General features: G+C 33.8%; 1 protein-coding gene across 1 annotated transcript in view; it reads right to left on the bottom strand.

Moving 5' to 3' along the window:
- LOC116635504 (protein eyes shut homolog) overlaps nucleotides 1-18,282 on the bottom strand; it is a 370,431-nt gene that overhangs the window by 37,607 nt on the left and 314,542 nt on the right. Inside the window, exon 7 of the mRNA XM_032409551.1 lies at nucleotides 8,064-8,178. Within this exon, the coding sequence (XP_032265442.1) occupies nucleotides 8,064-8,178 (115 nt within the window). The remainder of the gene's footprint in view (nucleotides 1-8,063; nucleotides 8,179-18,282) is intronic.

The following is an 18,282-nucleotide window of genomic DNA, read 5'->3' as shown; positions in this document are numbered from 1 at the left end:
TTAATCTAAGTCAGTATTTCAATATTTTTTAAAAGATTTTATTTATTTATTTGTCAGAGAGAGAGAGAGCACAAGCACGGGGAGTGGCAGGCAGAGGCAGAGGGAAAGCAGGCTCCCCACTGAGCAGGGAGCCCTATGTGGGACTCAATCCAAGGACACTGAGATCGTGACCTGAGTGGAAGGCAGACGCTTAACCATCTGAGCCACCCAGGCGTCCCTAAGTCAGTATTTCAGAGGGAAGGACTGAAAAGCAGAGTTTGTGACCAACCAGCATACATACTTCTTTCTGAACTGAAAGTAACTAGTCTATTCCCAACAAAGGAAGAAAAAGAATAAGAAAGCAATTTGATTTAACCAACTCTATGTACCTGACTCAGTTGCAGCACCCACATAAACTGGAAAAAATGTTTCTCAATTTAGAGTGTTATCTTATGCTAGGGGTCTGCTAGTTTGAGACAAAAGCTTCTCTTCTTTAAGTCTGAGGTTCTTTAACTTTCATGAAGACTGTTTTTCTTTCTGTGCACAGGTTTAACTATTCTCCAACTTACACAGCCTAAACTTCCTAAGTCCAGTTTTCTCAACCACAGTGGTATAAATATTTGGACCTGATATTTCTTTGTTGTGGGGGCTGTCATGTCCATTGCAAGATGCTTAGCAGCAAACCTGGCTGCTAAGACAGGCACCAGGAGCAGACACAATCTGTATTTGTGACAACCATAAATGTCTCTAGACATTTGTATCCCCCAGGGGACAAAAATTACACTTGGTTGCTCTGGGATCTTTCGTATCTGACCTTACCTATTCTTTTCCAGAGATGTCTATATCTCTCACCACAAACTATGGCACTATCCATCCATTCTCTAAACCTCAAGAAATGTCTCTGAGGATTGATAAAGAATGAACGTATTGCTGTATTTTTCTGGTTGAGGGTACAATTACAAGGTACCTTTAGGAGCTTAGGATAGTTATGGGCCAGTAGGAAATAGTTTCAGCTTTTCTGTTCAACTTAGGCTTTAGTAGCAGATCATAGTGTAAATATTAGATTTTTTCGTTTTGTATATGTGTGCAAACTAATATTTTGAGTGTCTATAACATAGTTAGCTTATCCAACATTCCTTTCTTTGATTTGTTGACCTTTACATTTTTTTACATTAAAAAAAACCAACATTGAGGGGTATTTTGTGTATCACATAATTCTTCCCGTCTTCACCAAATGTACCGCTCCCCAAATTCAGTGTCAAGTTAGCTTTGACTACCCTATGCCTAAGAGAGATGTCTCCTGTTGGTCAGTTTGTGGAGTTTGTGTTCTTCCTACATAGAGGCATCCTTCCAAAGAGGTTCCCATCTGCTACACTTGGCATGACTTGCCTTTGCTGAAATTTTGCTGCCTTCCCTGGAAGAAGGGTAGTCCTGTACAAAGAAACAAAGATATCTACCTACATAGAGCTTAAATTTCAGTCTAATATACACTTATAGACAATAAAAAGATATGTGAAGAACTATACTGTTATCTGGGAAACTGGATGGCAATGGTTGTTGAAAAGAAACTAAAAAAAGGAGATGACATGTATGAACCAGAAGTGAGTATTTAACATTTTCCACTGGGTGTCTATGGAAGAACTCACTGAAAAGGTAAACATTTGAGAAAATACCTAAACAGAATGAAAAACCCCACAAACCAGAAATTTGGGTCAAAATCTTTAAGATAAAGGCCCTGAGGCAGAACAGAGTATGCCTGGTTTCTTCTGGGAACTTCGAGGGCACTGTTGCTATTTTAGTGTGAGCTAGAAGGAATATGAACATTGAGCCTCTGGTTTAATGCTTACCTGATCTAGCCCCTGAAAAGCCTAATTTTGTGAGACTTCAAATTCTTGTGTGCGTATGTGTGTGTGAGACAGAGAGAAAGAGAGAGAGGGAGAGATTGAAAGAGAGAGAGAAATATTCTGTTTAGATTTTCTGTTGTTGCAACTAAAATTTTAAAACTCTAACTCCTACCCCAAATGCAAATTGTATTCATATGGAATTCTAATTTGAGCTTTACTTCTCTCAGTGTTCAGTATGAGTTTGCATAAGTCACGCTTGCTGAAAATTATTGTAAAAAAAAAAAAGATTTAACTAGAGGATGGAAATAGAAAAGAGGAATGAAACAGATGGTAAAGTTAAACTAGATGAGTTTTAAATTTTGTTTTTTTGTTGGTTCCCCAGTGAAACCTTATAGGAAACTTAAAAAGATGAGATAAAACATAAACTGCTTTCTTATATCTGCATCCTTCAACCGGTTATAAAAGAAGAGAACCAAAGGAGCTGTATATAAAGCTCTCATGGTATTTTTTTTGATGGTATAAAAAGCAGCAGTCAACAATTCTGTCATAACATTAGGAAGTTATAAAATATTTGGATAGGCACAGACCAGAAATTGTGGCTCTAAGTATGTATAATATCTATTAAAATGAAATTAAATTTATTAGTAAATCATTGAAACTCTAAGAAACCCTGAATCATTGCTATGAGGCAATGTAAATAGCATTTAATTGCACAGTGCCTATATTTTTAGTTTATTGTGTGCATAGTATCAATCATATTTTTAATTTAGTGGCTGTAATTTTTTCATTTTTATAAACATGAAAATGACAATCAGAACAGTTCTCTCCCTGTTTGAGTTCTTAATTTTTTTTCAATGATTTATTTTTGGTGGCTATTAGAAATCTGACTCTCATTTGGGGTGTAACAATTGTTTTATCATGGGGGCTATTTATATTATTAATATTGAGATTAATATTGACATTGTGAAAGTGCTTGATTAGAAATTCCTCATCACAATTTCAGTGAGAAAGTTCAGCATCCTTCTGCCACTTTAATTATAGAGAAAATGAATTGAAAAAAGGGAAATTTAACTCATGATGAGGAGCATGGCTTAGAATTAATAAGGTTCTGACATACATTTTTTTTACACTTAATATTGTCCATCCTATTGCATTTAATATAAACTTCCTAATCTTAAAGTAATTATGGAATATGTTTTATCCTTCATAATACTACAATTAAATGTATATTCAAAAGAAGTAAATCATTTTTTCTGATTATAATTTTCATCTAATTCCATTAACAGGAGTAGACCACTGTCACATTGTTGGTTTATTTCCTTTTAGCCCATATTATGCATATCTGTACAATACAAATATCATCCAGCCTCCACTGGCCAACACAACTCTGGTTAACCTTGGTGTTAAGTTAGATCTGGATTTTAACTCAGAGCCTCTCTGTGATTCCCTAAGCCATTCTTCCCCATGATTCTCTGTGGCTCCCTGCTTCCCTGTCCCTGTGTCTATTAACTTGTTCCTAGACTATATAGATTACAGGCCTCAGATATTTCACTCTTTCCATTAAGTCAGTGCAAATCTATAGGGAAAATTTACATTTATTTAAAATGACAAAGTCTTGAGTGATTATGGGGATGGGTAAGTCAGAAACTGTATCACCTTGTGCCATCTAACTGGCTCCCCCAACCCCCTGCACTTCTTACTGCCTGGAAAAGCCTGGGCTCTTGATATATAATCTTTCATGATGTCTGAACACTCTGGGAGGTGAAACCCAATGGATAATCTCTGTGGGAGTAGTGCTGCCATGCCTGTTGACCTTTCCCACAACACAGGAAATACATATTTTATTTTATTACAAGAAGATAAATACCTTACATATACACATCTAAACCCAAATTACAGTTAGAATAATATAGCCATTTTTCATCAGATTATTTCGATCTAAGTATTTTCCAAATATCCCAATACACTTGAAAAACATAGTCTAAATTGGAGGTGTATTCTATTATAGGGACACATTATAATATTTAAGCTATTCTCATTGCTTAATTTGATTATTTCTATTCTAAAATAAACAACAATATAGTGAATATTTTCTACACATGTTTAATATAATCCTGCTTTCTTACTTCAGGTACTTCTAGATTATTACAGCTATTTTCAGGTATTTCTGAATTATTACAGATGAAAAAACTTTAGGTATATATTCTAAATTGCCAACTGGTGGTCCTATTTTCCCTGAATACATGTGAAAATACTGTTGCAATAAATATGTATACTTTTGTGTTTTGATGGAAAAGTATAAAACGGTATGTCCATACTGCCTTAAATGATATTTCATCTATCTGAACATTTTAAAAATGTGCTTCTTTTCCATTTGCATTTTTATCTAAAGATTATTTATAAAAATCTACTGTTGAAATTTATTGTTTTTTCTTTAAAAATTACTGATATAGTATACATATAATTTTGCATGAAGTAACAAATATGCCCCACTATGACAGAGTGTTTTTTAATTTCTTGGCAAGCAATCAAGGGTCAAGGAGATCACTTAGGGCATAGAGCCGAATTGAAAATAGTAATATTCAAGCCTTTATTCACTTATTGCCACAGTGCTGTTAACAGGAACAAAGAGGCTACAGGTATTTTTCCCCCCAGAGGAACAACATGAGGCAAGATCCAGTGGCTGCAACACAGATGAGGGAACCCTCTCATTGCCCTGAAGAAAAGGCTCTTGATATGGACTTGGTGGAAAGGTAGAGAAAGAGGGCTAGGGGTGGAAAAGTATTAAGTCAATGTGGAAAATTTGGCTTAGTCAAGGCCCCCCTACATAAAGAGGTCTCCCTGGAGGCACATGGGAAATGCCCCAGCTACGGCCCTCAGCTCCCCCATAATGAAAAAGGCCTCTGAATAAGGTACATGTGTTGTTGAGAAGAATAAGTAATCTGCAACTGTTGTGTGTACCATTTTGTAGTCATTTAGGTAAGTGGATTGATAGTACCGTTCACATTTTGTATATCCCTCCTGATTTTCTGTCTACTTATTCTACCAATTACTGAAAGGAAAGTATTCATCTCTCAAATATAATTTTACTTTTACTTATTCCTTTTTTGGATTATGTCAGTTTATGGTTCATATATTTTGAATCTCTTTTATTAAATGTATAACTCAGTATGATTAGTTGACCCACTTATTTTTGTGAAATAAAGTCCTCCATCTTTGATAGTTCCTGATATTGAAATCTACCTTATTAATAAAACTACACCAGTATTTATTTTGCCTAATTTTTATATATCTCTCTCATTATTTTACTTTCAATATGTCTCTATCTTTTTTATATAAAATGAGTATCTTTTCAACATTCGAGTTTTGCTTCAGGTACCATTAATAATCTCTGCCTATTAACTGAAGTGTGTAATCAATTTATATTTACTGTGATCCTGGATATAGTTGAATTTAAGTGTATCATTTTGCTTGCATTATGCCTGCTCTCTTCTTTCCTCTGAATATAAATATATTTGTTTTCTCCAAACAGGAGGAGAAATAGTTTAAATCTCTTCCTAAAATATTATAGTTTATCATATAGTCTCTTTGAATTTGGTCGATATATTCAAAAGTTAATAATGCAAAATTAGAGTAGAAAAACAAATATCAGTTAAAAATTCCAAAAATGCATTTTATATTTACAAGCTAAAAATAATTTGACTATAATATATATTTTATTTTCTTTAATATATCACATTGAACTTAAGTATCATGAAAATATAAATTAAGTTAATTGAATATAAACTATTTCAAAACTTCAATATAGCCATAACTAAGATTATTAATCAGTAGGGAAAAACATATTTTTGAAAAAATATTATAGTGTTAAAAACATTCGTAATGCACATCATCTTCATCATCACCTAAATTTTAACCCAATGAGAAGGCCAATAGCATTTCCTTCTTGCTAATATTTTATCTAGTGAAAAGTCATTAAACTTAAAGTAGAATTATAGAAAAAGCAGATTTGGCAAGGTAATAATAAGTCCAGTCTAGTTCCTTAAAAAAGAAATTAAAACTGGATTTAGAGTCAGTAACATATAGATAATTGTTGACATACTAGAACAGGTGAGATTTTCCAGGAAGAAATGATGGTGGAGGAAGAGAAATTTAAAAATAAAAGTCAGAGATAAATTCTCGGAGACTATCTCAAGACAAAACAGAAACCAAAGCCCAAATATAAATAGTATAATATAAAAGAAATTCAAACCAAAGCAGGAAAGACATTTCAATTAGACAATCTCCTATTAAGGAAAGGGTAAAAATATATTTTAAAGGAAAAAGAGATGCTAGTACATTCTTTATAGTGAAAGTAGTTATGTATAGTACTTAAAAGTATGAGTTGTAGAGTTGCTTGGAATAAGTTTAAATCTAGCTTTATCCATCCTTACCAATATGTATGAATTTGGGAAAATATTAAAAGCTCAATAGACATTTTAATTTTCTATAAAATGTAATGGTATTTATGTGAAGATCAAATGAAATAATGACCATAAATGACATGCTGTAATATCAACATTTTATAGCTGCAAAATGAATGTTATGTTCTTATCCTATGTGTTCTTACATAATAACATTTTTATATTTTAGCATATGTTTCCAGAAGTATACACATAAATTTGTCATGATTCATTTCATAAATTGACTTTTCATTACTTTAAAAATATTTTATTAAAATATTTTGTATTTAGAGAAAACAATAAAATGAATGCCATAATCCTACTGTCATTATTTACCAAAACAGTTTTAAGAAATAAAGCATCATAAATGGATTAGAAGTTCCTTCTGTACTCTCAGTGATCTTTTCCCCACATCTCTTTATAGAGAGCCCTTCTAGTAAAGCCAGTGTGTATATTTCTGATATGTGTGTTTATACTTTTGCTATATATTTATCAATCATAGAAAGTATGGACTTCCTTGTGTATAAAAATTTTAATTAATTATTATCAGGCTATCTATGTCAGTCTTCAATAAGATTTTGAAATTCAACATTATGTTTTGATATTTAAAATATTAATACATGTAGCTATTGTTCACTTATTTTAACCACTCATTATAATACCATGGTGTGACTCTGCCATGATGAATTTTTCCACTCTCCTATGCATAGGCTTTTTAAAAAATATTTATTATTTATTTATTTATTTATTTTTTATTTTTATTGTGTCATGTTAGTCACCATACAGTATCCTTAGGCTTTAAGTTTGTTTTAGATTTGGCGTGAAAATTCTTGTATATGGCTCTTTCAGTGCATGCCTGATAATTTTTCCAATAGATATACCTGAAAGTGGAAATGCTGAGTTGTAGATATGCCTTACTGTCTGTCGCACACCCATTGTGTACTTGTAAAGTCATTTCAAAAACTATCCACCAATAAAAAGCATATTTGTATATCCTAACTATCTCACTAACTTTATTCTCCATCTAGTTTAAGAGCTTATGGCATTAGTAACTGTGGTTTTACATATACAGAGATATATTGCCAGGACTCAATTAGCTATATACTTATTTTATTTTATTTTTTTATTTTATTTATTTATTTATTTATTTATTTATTTTTTTAAAGATTTTATTTATTTATTTGAGACAGAGAGAATGAGAGAGAGAGAGAGAGCACATGAGATGGGGGAGGGTCAGAGGGAGAAGCAGGCTCCCTGCCGAGCAGGGAGCCCGATGCGGGACTCGATCCAGGGACTCCAGGATCATGACCTGAGCCGAAGGCAGTCGCTTAACCAACTGAGCCACCCAGGCGCCCATGCTATATACTTATTTTATAATAAACACACTGCCTAAAACTCTTGTTAATGCCCTTCCAACATAATTCTTACAAGTTAAAAATCTTCATTACTAAATTTTATTTATTTATTTTTTTTAAGATTTTTATTTATTTGACAGAGAGAGACACAGGGAGGAAGGGAACACAAGCAGGGGGAGAAGCAGGCTTCCCGCAGAGCATGGAGCCCGATGCGGGGCGCATCCCAGGATCCTGGGATCATGACCTGAGCCGAAGGCAGACGCTTAACAACTGAGCCACCCAGGCACCCCTCCATTACTAAACTTTATATAAGTCATGTTTAAATATACATATAAAGATATAATTCTCTGGTTTAGATTAATAAAAGCATTTGAAATACAGACTGCCTGAAGCTATTGTATTTTCAAGTGCTAAATTACTCAGCCATGTATTAAATTACTTACTCTGAATCTTCCACTTATATTGAAACACCATCCTTCATTCAGACAGTTGATGCTGAGCAGTCTACAGCGGCCAATTACTTTCTCACAGTTTTTTCCAGTAAATCCTGGCAAACAACTGTAAATACATCCATGTAAATAAGAAAAGTTACAATTTAAATATTTTCACAAAAGCCTATTAACAGTTTGACAAAAATAATAATGCTTTGTTTAAATTACATACAACATATATTTTTAATCATTAATTTTGTCTATGCATGCTTGTGTTCTTAGCAAAGGAGAAAAAAATGATTTATTTAGTGAGAATCAGCGTAAACTACATTCATTTAATAGTCTTAATATTATCTTTTGAGAATTTAATAGTAAAACTAATTTTGGCCTAACTGAATATTTAACAATAAAATATAAGTTTTGGAAAACTATTGGAATAAATAAGACAATTTTTAAAATGTGAAAAAAGGGTGACAAGTGAGATTTCTAGTGCTTAGGAAAGCCATTATGTACTGATCATGTGCTACAAGGATTTAATGACACACATAAATTTGAGACATAGTATAAACAGTTACAGTGAACAGTAATAGTATGGTCACAGGCTACTTATAGGGTTTTATTTATAGTCATCTTTACTTTTTTTTTTCTAAATAAAGCAATCTTGTAGTGTAAGTGCCTAGGAATAAGCTTTTTTTATGTTAACTGATTTAATTAATTAATTAATTAATTAATTAAATTTTTATTATGTTATGTTAATCACCATACATTACATCATTCGTTTTTGATGTAGTGTTCCATGATTCATTGTTTGCGTATAACACCCAGTGCTCCATGCAGAACGTGCCCTCTTTAATACCCATCACCAGGCTAACCCATCCTCCCACCCCCCCCCCAGAACCCTCAGTTTGTTTTTCAGAGTCCATCATCTCTCGTGGTTCATCTCCCCCTCCGATTACCCCCATAAGCTTTTTTGATTGTAATGGCAATGCCTGACATTAAGCTTTTAATTGCCAAGGCATCCATTTCAGACACCCATCTCAAATAAACATATTGCCATCTGTATGACACAGAGACTAGCTACACAACGAGATAAGAAGACAGGCCTTCCCCACCCATGAAGTTCTCTTTATACAAATCCCTGTGTAACTAAATAACTGGCCACTTCCTTTCCCGCTCTCTAATTCCCACTCTTTCGTTCTAAATTCACCAGTAAAGAGTGAATCTGTGAAACCGTAGGTGCCCCACTCTTGACCCCAATAAATGCACAACCCCAGGTCCACATAGTCTCTCTTGCTCGCTCTCTCTGCCAGCAACTTGGCTGCTGGCCTGTGGGTATGCCCTTTACACCCCAGTACTTGAGTAATAACCTTGTTTATCAAAGATCCCTGATGGTTGGTGCAAAGTACATCTTGTAAGCATAAGAACCACAGAGGCCACAACATTGGCTCCTGTGGGGGAAACGTATATGGAGGCTGCCAAGAGTAATATCAGCCCTGGTGAGTGCCCCAGGTGTTCCTAGCTGATAGCATCTCTATAGATATGTTGAGACACACAAAACAAATCTGGATTCCAGGTTACTGCAATTCATTAGCTGCAATCAATAAGATGCTAAGAATACATGGTGTATTGTCTTCCTTTGCCCTCACTCTCATTAATTTGTGAGAAATATTCCTGTACTTTAAATCATGTTTAGCAAACTTTCTATTGAAAGTGAATGGAGCACCAAATTAAATGACAATGTATCTCTCTAAAGTAGATACTAGAGATTTTAAGGCCAAAATAATACTTTTCTTCTTCTTTTTAGAGAGAGTGAGGGAGAGGGCGTGTGGAGGGGGGGCAGAGGGAAAGAGAGAGAAAGAATCTTAGGTATGTTCCATACCCAGCACAGAACCCAGCACGGGGGTCGACCTCATGACCTGAGCCGAAATCAAGAATCAGGCACTTAACCGACTGAGCCACCCAGGAGCCCCCAAAATATTTCTTAAGACTAAGTTGTTACAAACTGATTTAATAACAAAGTGAATTATATCATATATTAATTATTTCAAATATCTTATAAGAACACAGGATAATTTCATAAAAGAAGGAATCAAAGGCCATGTTGACACAGTTTAACTGAAATAACATCAGTAAAATACTTTAATAATTCTCTTTTCCTACTGTTCAAGGTATAGCCTGGCACTGGCACCTTGTAGAATTAAACCATTCCCTCATTTATGTCAGGAATACCATCCATTTTTTTTTTTAGCACCTACTATGTGCCAGCAACTAGGCTAATTATTTTAACACTATTTTCTATTTTCTCATTCAATCCTTATAAATCCCATGTGATACATATCATTACCACTATATTAAATGAAGGAACAAACTCAGAGGAGTTAAGAGATTTACTTTGGTCATATAACTAATTTTAGAGCTGTTATTAAAATTAAGTATGGTCTTAACTTTAAAAGTATTGTATCTGTTACTCTATTAATAAAACCTGTTAGGACATGTTTACCTTACTTCCCTCATTCTGAGGATCTACCTAGAAACCCAGAAATTACTCCAAGTACCACTTTGTTGTGAAAGGTATCATTCCCACTCTTTCCTACTGGGGATAAGGAGTAGCAGGAATAAGGAAACACCAGAATATCCTCAAATTTTGGTGGGTTGTACTTATTATGTCTCAATTCTCCTTTGCGAGAGAATGAATCAAACTGTCCAAGACTAGCTAAGGACATGTGTGTTATTTGGTCTTATATTGTTCTGGAGTATCGTTTCCAAAGAGAAGGATCAGAGCTATAAATTAAGTAAAGAACTAATATTCAGTCCTTCATGAGATCAGATCAACAGGTTGCTGAACGAAGATTAGGGAGCAGCAACTCTGAGAAAGAGGTTTCTAAACAAAGCAGAACTTAATAATTATGAAATATTGTGCCGAAGTGTTAGCACTCTCACAATATACTAAGAAGGAAGCCCCAAAACACCATCTTTAAAACTTGGCCCAGGGAGGTTTAACCCAAAGGCAGAGGAAACCCATAATGAGAAAATTTTCCTGTTGAGTTACAGGCTATCAACCCTCCATGTCTAAATTCCTACTCCTAGTTTGAAATCTAAGAGGAGCTTTTGAATCTCATCCTAATGATATCCTAACAACTCAGCCTGCAGCCAGGGAAAGAAAAGGCTTAAATAGTATTCTTGCCACTTAAGAATTTAAACCAGAGAAAACAAAAACAAAGAAAAATAAATAAAAGCAAACTCTAGAATAATATGGATGCTTTGAGAAATTCTATTACAAAAGTGCAAGTAAACATGAAAGATGCTAAAGATAAAGGGAAAATACATAAAAGAAGAGAGAAATTTCAAATAGAATCAACAGTTCAGCTCAATAAGTTAAACAGATAAGACTTTTGGGGCGCCTGGGTGGCTCAGTCGTTAAGTGTCTGCCTTCGGCTCAGGTCATTATCTCAGGGTCCTGGGATCGAGCCCCGCATCTGGCTCCCTGCTCGGCGGGAAGCCTGCTTCTCCCTCTCCCACTCCCCCTGCTTGTGTTCCCTCTCTCACTGTGTCTCTCTCTCTGTCAAATAAATAAATAAAAATCTTTAAAAAAAAAAAAAGATAAGACTTTTTATGAAATACAATATAGAAGATAATATGGTGAGATAGTATATAAATAGGGAGATGACTTAGTGGCTAACAAAAATTAAAATAGAGCCAAATGAGTTAAGAAAGAAGTGCTTTGATGGGCGCCTGGGTGGCTCAGTTGGTTAAGCGACTGCCTTCAGCTCAGGTCATGATCCTGGAGTCCCGGGATCGAGTCCCACATCGGGCTCCCTGCTCAGCAGGAAGTCTGCTTCTCCCTCTGACGCTCCCCCCTCTCATGCTCTCTCTGTCTCTATCTCATTCTCTCTCTCAAATAAATAAATAAAATCTTTAAGAAAAATAAAAAAAAAAAGAAAGAAGTGCTTTGAAATAAAAGTAGATAGAAATAAAATATGTTCAATATAAACAATAAAATCTGAATTGTCACCTCACTCCCCCCAAAAATGTCAAAAGTAGGGTACAATTCATACTTGAGAATATATAGCAAAAAGTGAAAGAAAAAGAAAATATAAAAAATGAACACTTAAAACACAGTGAATCAGAATATTTTAACAGTTTGATAAGGGCAAAAACACATTTTATGAACTGGTCTGTGTGAATATCAGAACATAATAGCTAATATTTGGCAATTTAAAAAATCTGTAAATTTTATTATATTTAGTTTTTCTACCCTTTCTTCATTCATATTTCTACGTTGAAAAAATAAACTATATTGGCCTACTTACACATTCCCTATGACATTACAATATTAAGCAAAACTGATTTTTTTTAAGTTTTTTTACAGGACATGTACAGTACCTAATAATTTTATTTTAAATGAAGATTTAGCACAAAATTACACTGACTACATTTCACATCAAGAAACAAGTACTACAATTAATATGGCTAGAGTCATTTATTTAAAAAGATCATGAGATAGATATTTTTCTGGAATGTGTAATTAAGAAATCAAGGGAAAGAACACAAATACACAAAAATAAAAATGCAAAAGGGAATATGAGGACAAATGGAAGCTAACAACACTACATATTCCTCAGTGCAAATATGCTAAAACGTTTATGTTAAAATATAGATTGCCAAAATTGAATAAAAATAAGAATAGCTGAATAGAACAAAATATTTGGTGGAACTAACTAAAAGATGCTAGGCTTATTTATTTATATGGATGAAGAATTCCAATTCCTATGAAATAGATGATTCTCATGGTATGTAAGTTTTGATCCTTAGAAAATGTATGCTAGCTATCAGAATTTGAATGCAAAAGCCTCAAAATGTACAACAGAAATAGTTACCACTAAACTCATATTTGAAAATGAAAAAAAGTATGTTGTATTCATTGACACAAAATTCTATTTCTAGGACTTTATCCTGAAGAAATACTCAGATGTAATAAATATACATTTATATCCATATTTTCCCCATGATAGTCCAAATGAAGCACCTACAGAAAGCAGAAACTGCTAATGCAAGAAGTCATTCTAGCCCACCACCCTAGTCTATCACCACTGTTCCCATATTACCAATAATCCAAGGACGTTATAAACAAGAAGCCAATTCCTGTCCAAATTGTCCATTCTTCTTCAGAAACCTTGGTCATCAAAAGTTTCATGTTAATGAATCTGATTCTAATTGTATATTTAAAAATATATATTTTATTTAACTAATTTAGTACCAATTTAGGTTTTTTTTCATACATAAAGTGTAAATTTTGCGCTATCCTATTACTGTTGAACTGAGAAGAAACATGCTGTTCTCAGGCAACTGCAAGTGGTTCTCCATGACTAGAGCTCAAAGTAAATAATGAGAGTAGCAAGAGATGAGAGGAGAAAGAGATCATGAAGGAATTTGTAAGAGTTACCAATATTCAGAAGTATCAAAAACAAGAGTGAAAATCAGGAGACTGGAAGTAGGGAATGGGAATGAAAGAAAATAAACAACCAAGTATTAAAAGATGAAAGAAGCCTTGTATGAATCAATGGTAATATGTTGTTATACTGGAGACTGTGATTAACTTAAATCTTTTTAACTGAAGTTCAAAAAAAAAAAAAGTGAGATCGAGATGCTTCAGAGAGACAAAGAGTTGTCAGGTAAACCTTTAGATCTGAAATTAAGAGGAAGCCTCATCTCCTTACCTTCAAAAATGCTGTTCCCTCCTATTATCTGCCATCCACTGGTATATGTGGGATCATGTAAATCCATGGTGCTTCTCATGCCTCCACTTCTCCTTATACTGTGATCATTTCATAAACTCAAACTCTCCAGGGCCTGAACTACAGCACTAACCTTTCAGGCCGGCTCTACTACAACAGCTGCCACTCTTCCCAGAACATTGTGTCAACTTTACTGCCCATACCTTCACATCTTTTTGACCCTAACCATGCCAGACTTTCTACTGTGCATGCCAACACTATGGTCAACTCAGGCTGCTTCTCAGCTTTCCACTGCCCATGGCTTTGCTGACTTCACTGATAACCTTTATTACTCAAACTATTCCTATAAAGTAGCTAGGGAACTGTTCTACCTCCTTAGAGATCCATGCATTTAGAAGAGTCTTATAGCAGAGGTCTGCATACTTAGGTCCTTTTGGTTTACATATAGCTCTTTACAATCAGGAGATCCATGGATGAATCCAGGCACTGGTACTCATTTCCACCCTTGAGATAAATTCTCCTTGTTGGAGAGAAATATTATTTTAGGGTTTCAGAGATCCTTTCCTCTTCTTTTTTTTTCTTTTTCTCATCTCTTCCTTCCTTCCTTCCTTCTGCTCTTCATAGTTCAGAAAAGCTCCCCCACCCCCCAAAAAAGAAAAGAAAAGAAAAGAAAAGAAAAGAAAGGCTCCAAAACATTTACATTCTGTTAATGGTAAACTTATATTTCTTTGATGTAAAGCCAATCACATAATGTTTACTATGTTTTTTTGGGGGGGGCAACAAAAGTTAATTGTTTCACAAATCTGGATACATAATTTTCCTCGTGGAATGCCATATTTCTTCCACATGATGTCTACTTTCCTATCCACTAACAAATCCCGGGGCTTTGCTCACATAATTAATTTCTTTTAGTTCTAGACCTTAAATACAATTTCCTCCATGGATGTCCCATCTGCTTCAGGAGCCCTATTTTAGCACCTATTTTATATATGTACCTTGATATTCTATCATTATCTATTTATGTTCACCTATGTGAGTATATGAACATGTATGTACACACATGCACATGTACACACATACATGCACACATTTTAATTTTCATTTTTAATCCATATTCCCTTTTGAAATTTTTATTCTAGTCCATTTTATATTTAGAAAGAATATTTTCCAGTTATCTTCTTCAGATAGGTCACCTGGATGATAGGTTTTCTGATTGTCTGCATAAATATAAATATTTCTCTCACTACCCAATATATAGTAGTCATGTGTAAGATTTGGAGGAGGCAGTATTTTCTCTGGGTAGTCTATAGATGCTTTCTAAAGCTATAAATGTTATACCACTGTCCTGAAGCGACTAGTATTGAAAATAAACAATTTGATGCCATGCTGATTACTTTTCCTTTGTAGGTAAATTGTTTTTTCCTGCCTTAAAGCTTGATAGATATTTCACTGTGTGTTTTTTATCATCAATCTAGCTTGGATAGAGTGTTTTTAATACTCAGACTCAGCCCTTGCTCCAGCTCAGAGAAATATTCTACAACTTGATTAATTATTCCTTCTCCTCCATATGTTCTTTTATTCCTTCTAGAGCTGCTATCATTCATACGTTAGATCTCCTTGATCTATTCTCCAAGACACTCAACTTTCTTCATCATGATTCATTAACTAATTCATCCATTAAGCTCTTCAATAAATAATCCTTGAGCTCCTTCTGTAGGTAGTTATTTTCCTAGCCACGGTGCATATTCAGTGAAAAAGTTTTTTTTGTTTTTTGTTTTCCTTTCCTCATGGTAGAGAACAGGAAATAAAGACTTAGATAAAGAATATTTCAAGAGAAATGCAGGTTACAGTATATGGCAAGCACAGGTTATTGCTGTTTTCTCAAAGTCTGCATCAGGGACAGCTTCATGGGCAATTACTATTTCATAAGACCAGGATAAATTTAGGGTGAGGTCATGTATGTACGTGAAGATAAAAGCAGATCCCTATGTATTTACTCTTTTCTCTACTTTAAAATACTTCTTCCATAAAGCATTCAAGATTTCCATAATTTGGATTACCACTTTCCTTCCAATTTTCCATCCACGTCATTAATTGATTAGTATGTTTTTAGTTGTAGTCTTCATATGTATGTATATCTATGTGCCCTCCTCTGGAATCTTTTCACTTATTTTGACTACAGTTATCTAATTTTATATGACCTCTCTCTCCTCCAGAGATTCTATTATCCTCAATTTGTGATCGTTTTATTTTAACTCATGCTCTTCTCCTGTCTCTGGCCTCTCTTGCATCCAGAATTTTTCTTTGCTAACTCAGTGTCTTAAGTGCGGTATCCCTCAGTGAATGGAAGGAAAAATTGGGCCAAGAAAGTTGAAGAAACCAGGACATCAGTCCTCTCCTTACGGTCTCTGAGGCCAGAGAGATCCGGCCTCTTTCCTCCTTGGTATCACTGAGCAAACTCTCACTGAGAGTCTACAGTCCTTAAATTCAGAACTTAATTGACTCTTTATGGCAAAGGAGAACAAGAACACGTAAGTAAGTTGATTTCTGACCTACCCTCAAATAGTCAAAGTGTTTATACTGATGAAGTAGCTGCTATTTTCTGGTTATTGTTCTGTTGTCCCTCTGCTAATTTACAAATGCTTCCCAGCTCACAAAGCAAGAGAATCTGCATAAATTGCTTTTGTTGAGATTGTCAGGGAAGCTAAAACTTAACCTATTTATCTGATCAAGGTGTCTAGCAATCATTTTGGTCAAAAAAGTCAGCTGTTTTAAGTATGGGGAGAGGAGAAAGAAATGCCGTTCAGTTTACCATGTTCATGGAATAGCCAATGTATAATTATATTTTTGTATAAAACTATTGTTTTATAATAAATATTAAAGTAGTAGGAAACAGTAAATATTTTTAGAGGGTAGAAGGATGTAAACTAGAGGGTAAGAAGGATGTAAATAATTGTGATGAAAATATCCAAGGTGTTATTTTTAGTGGTAAAAGGGGAGCTAATATATAGAAGAACAGAGGACCTGAATAAGATACATGTAAGGAAAAGAAAAGAAAGATAATGGAAATAAAATATGATAATGGAAAAGCTAGGAGAAAATAACACACGCTTTTATCTTCTCCTTTTCTTTTTCCTCCCAAAATGATTTCCTATAACTACCTGAAATGTCTCTCCATTATTGGGTTACAGTTTTAAGCCAATATTTATTAGACAATTAGCTTTACTCTATTTCTTGGATAGAGTATCACAAACTTTGTTCAATGACCTATGGAATACATACTACTGGTTTTAATGAGAAATTAGGCTCTTTTGGGGACACAGCATTGAATAAAACAGAGTAAGCAAATTTTATCACCAGCATTTTGAAAAATACTTCATCTAATGCAGTAATACTGGCATTTACTACATATATTTATTTTTAAAGTGTAAGGAATTCACAAAATAAAATGAAAATCAATGAACCTAAATAATTACCATATTTTAAATGCAAGTTTTTAAAATATATTTTTCAAACCCCCAAGGAAAACATAAGCTTAATAAAATTAAAAATGAAATGTTTCAATGCTGTTATAAATAATTGGTAGGAAAATTATTAATGTATTGAAACAATGAAGTAACCACTCCATAAAACAACAAAAATGAAAATTGAAAATTAAATATTATTTGATTTTTTTAAAGAGCTAGCTTCAAAAATAGTATGTCAATAGTGTCACTTATGGATTGCAAGCATATTCTTGCTTAAAGTTTTCTAGTTGCTGAAATGGCTCTTTCAAACTCTAAACTATTCTAGGAAATGGAAGGAGATAGTTATAAAGTAACTCTAAATAATTTTCTCTGACTCTGTTATCTTGAAATACTCCTATCACTTGTTTGAAGACTTGGAGGAGGTTTAGCTACATTTTTTTTTTTTTTCTGGGTCTTTACCATTCGATTATAAGTGAGTTGTAATTTTTGTCACAAAGAAAGCATTGTGATTCACTTTTGTCTTCTTTGGTTTCATAATCTATAGATGGAAATTCTGATGCAGAGTTACTTGTATCAATTTCAACACTGCCATGTACTTATTCCACTTCTTGGAAAAAAACCCTTTGAGGTAGATAGACTTATTCTTACAATAGAAGCTTTGCAAAACCACTATATGCTTGCTTACTGTAACTTGTTAGGGCATAGACAAATGTCTAACTTATACACTATTCATTTTATCAATTTATCTTTTCTGCTTAAACTGAGAAATTGAGTCATTGTCTGGATCTCAAAACATATATGATTCATATTTCACAGTTCTTTAAGCCTTAAAACAATATTATTAGACAAAAATAGTTATATTTTCTAATGAAAATTAGCATGTATACTAATTTATAATATATAATATTATGATTTATAATTTATAAAAACACTATAAGTTAAAGTAGAGAGAGTAATTGAGAACTATTTTCAGAATGTTTATCAAGATGGACAGGAAAGAAATTTTGAGGAGACAATTGAGCAAAACAC

The sequence above is a fragment of the Phoca vitulina genome, unplaced genomic scaffold (assembly GCF_004348235.1).
Source record: "Phoca vitulina isolate PV1807 unplaced genomic scaffold, GSC_HSeal_1.0 scaffold11, whole genome shotgun sequence".
NCBI lineage: Eukaryota > Metazoa > Chordata > Mammalia > Carnivora > Phocidae > Phoca > Phoca vitulina.
This window is presented reverse-complemented; position numbering and strand designations above follow the sequence as displayed.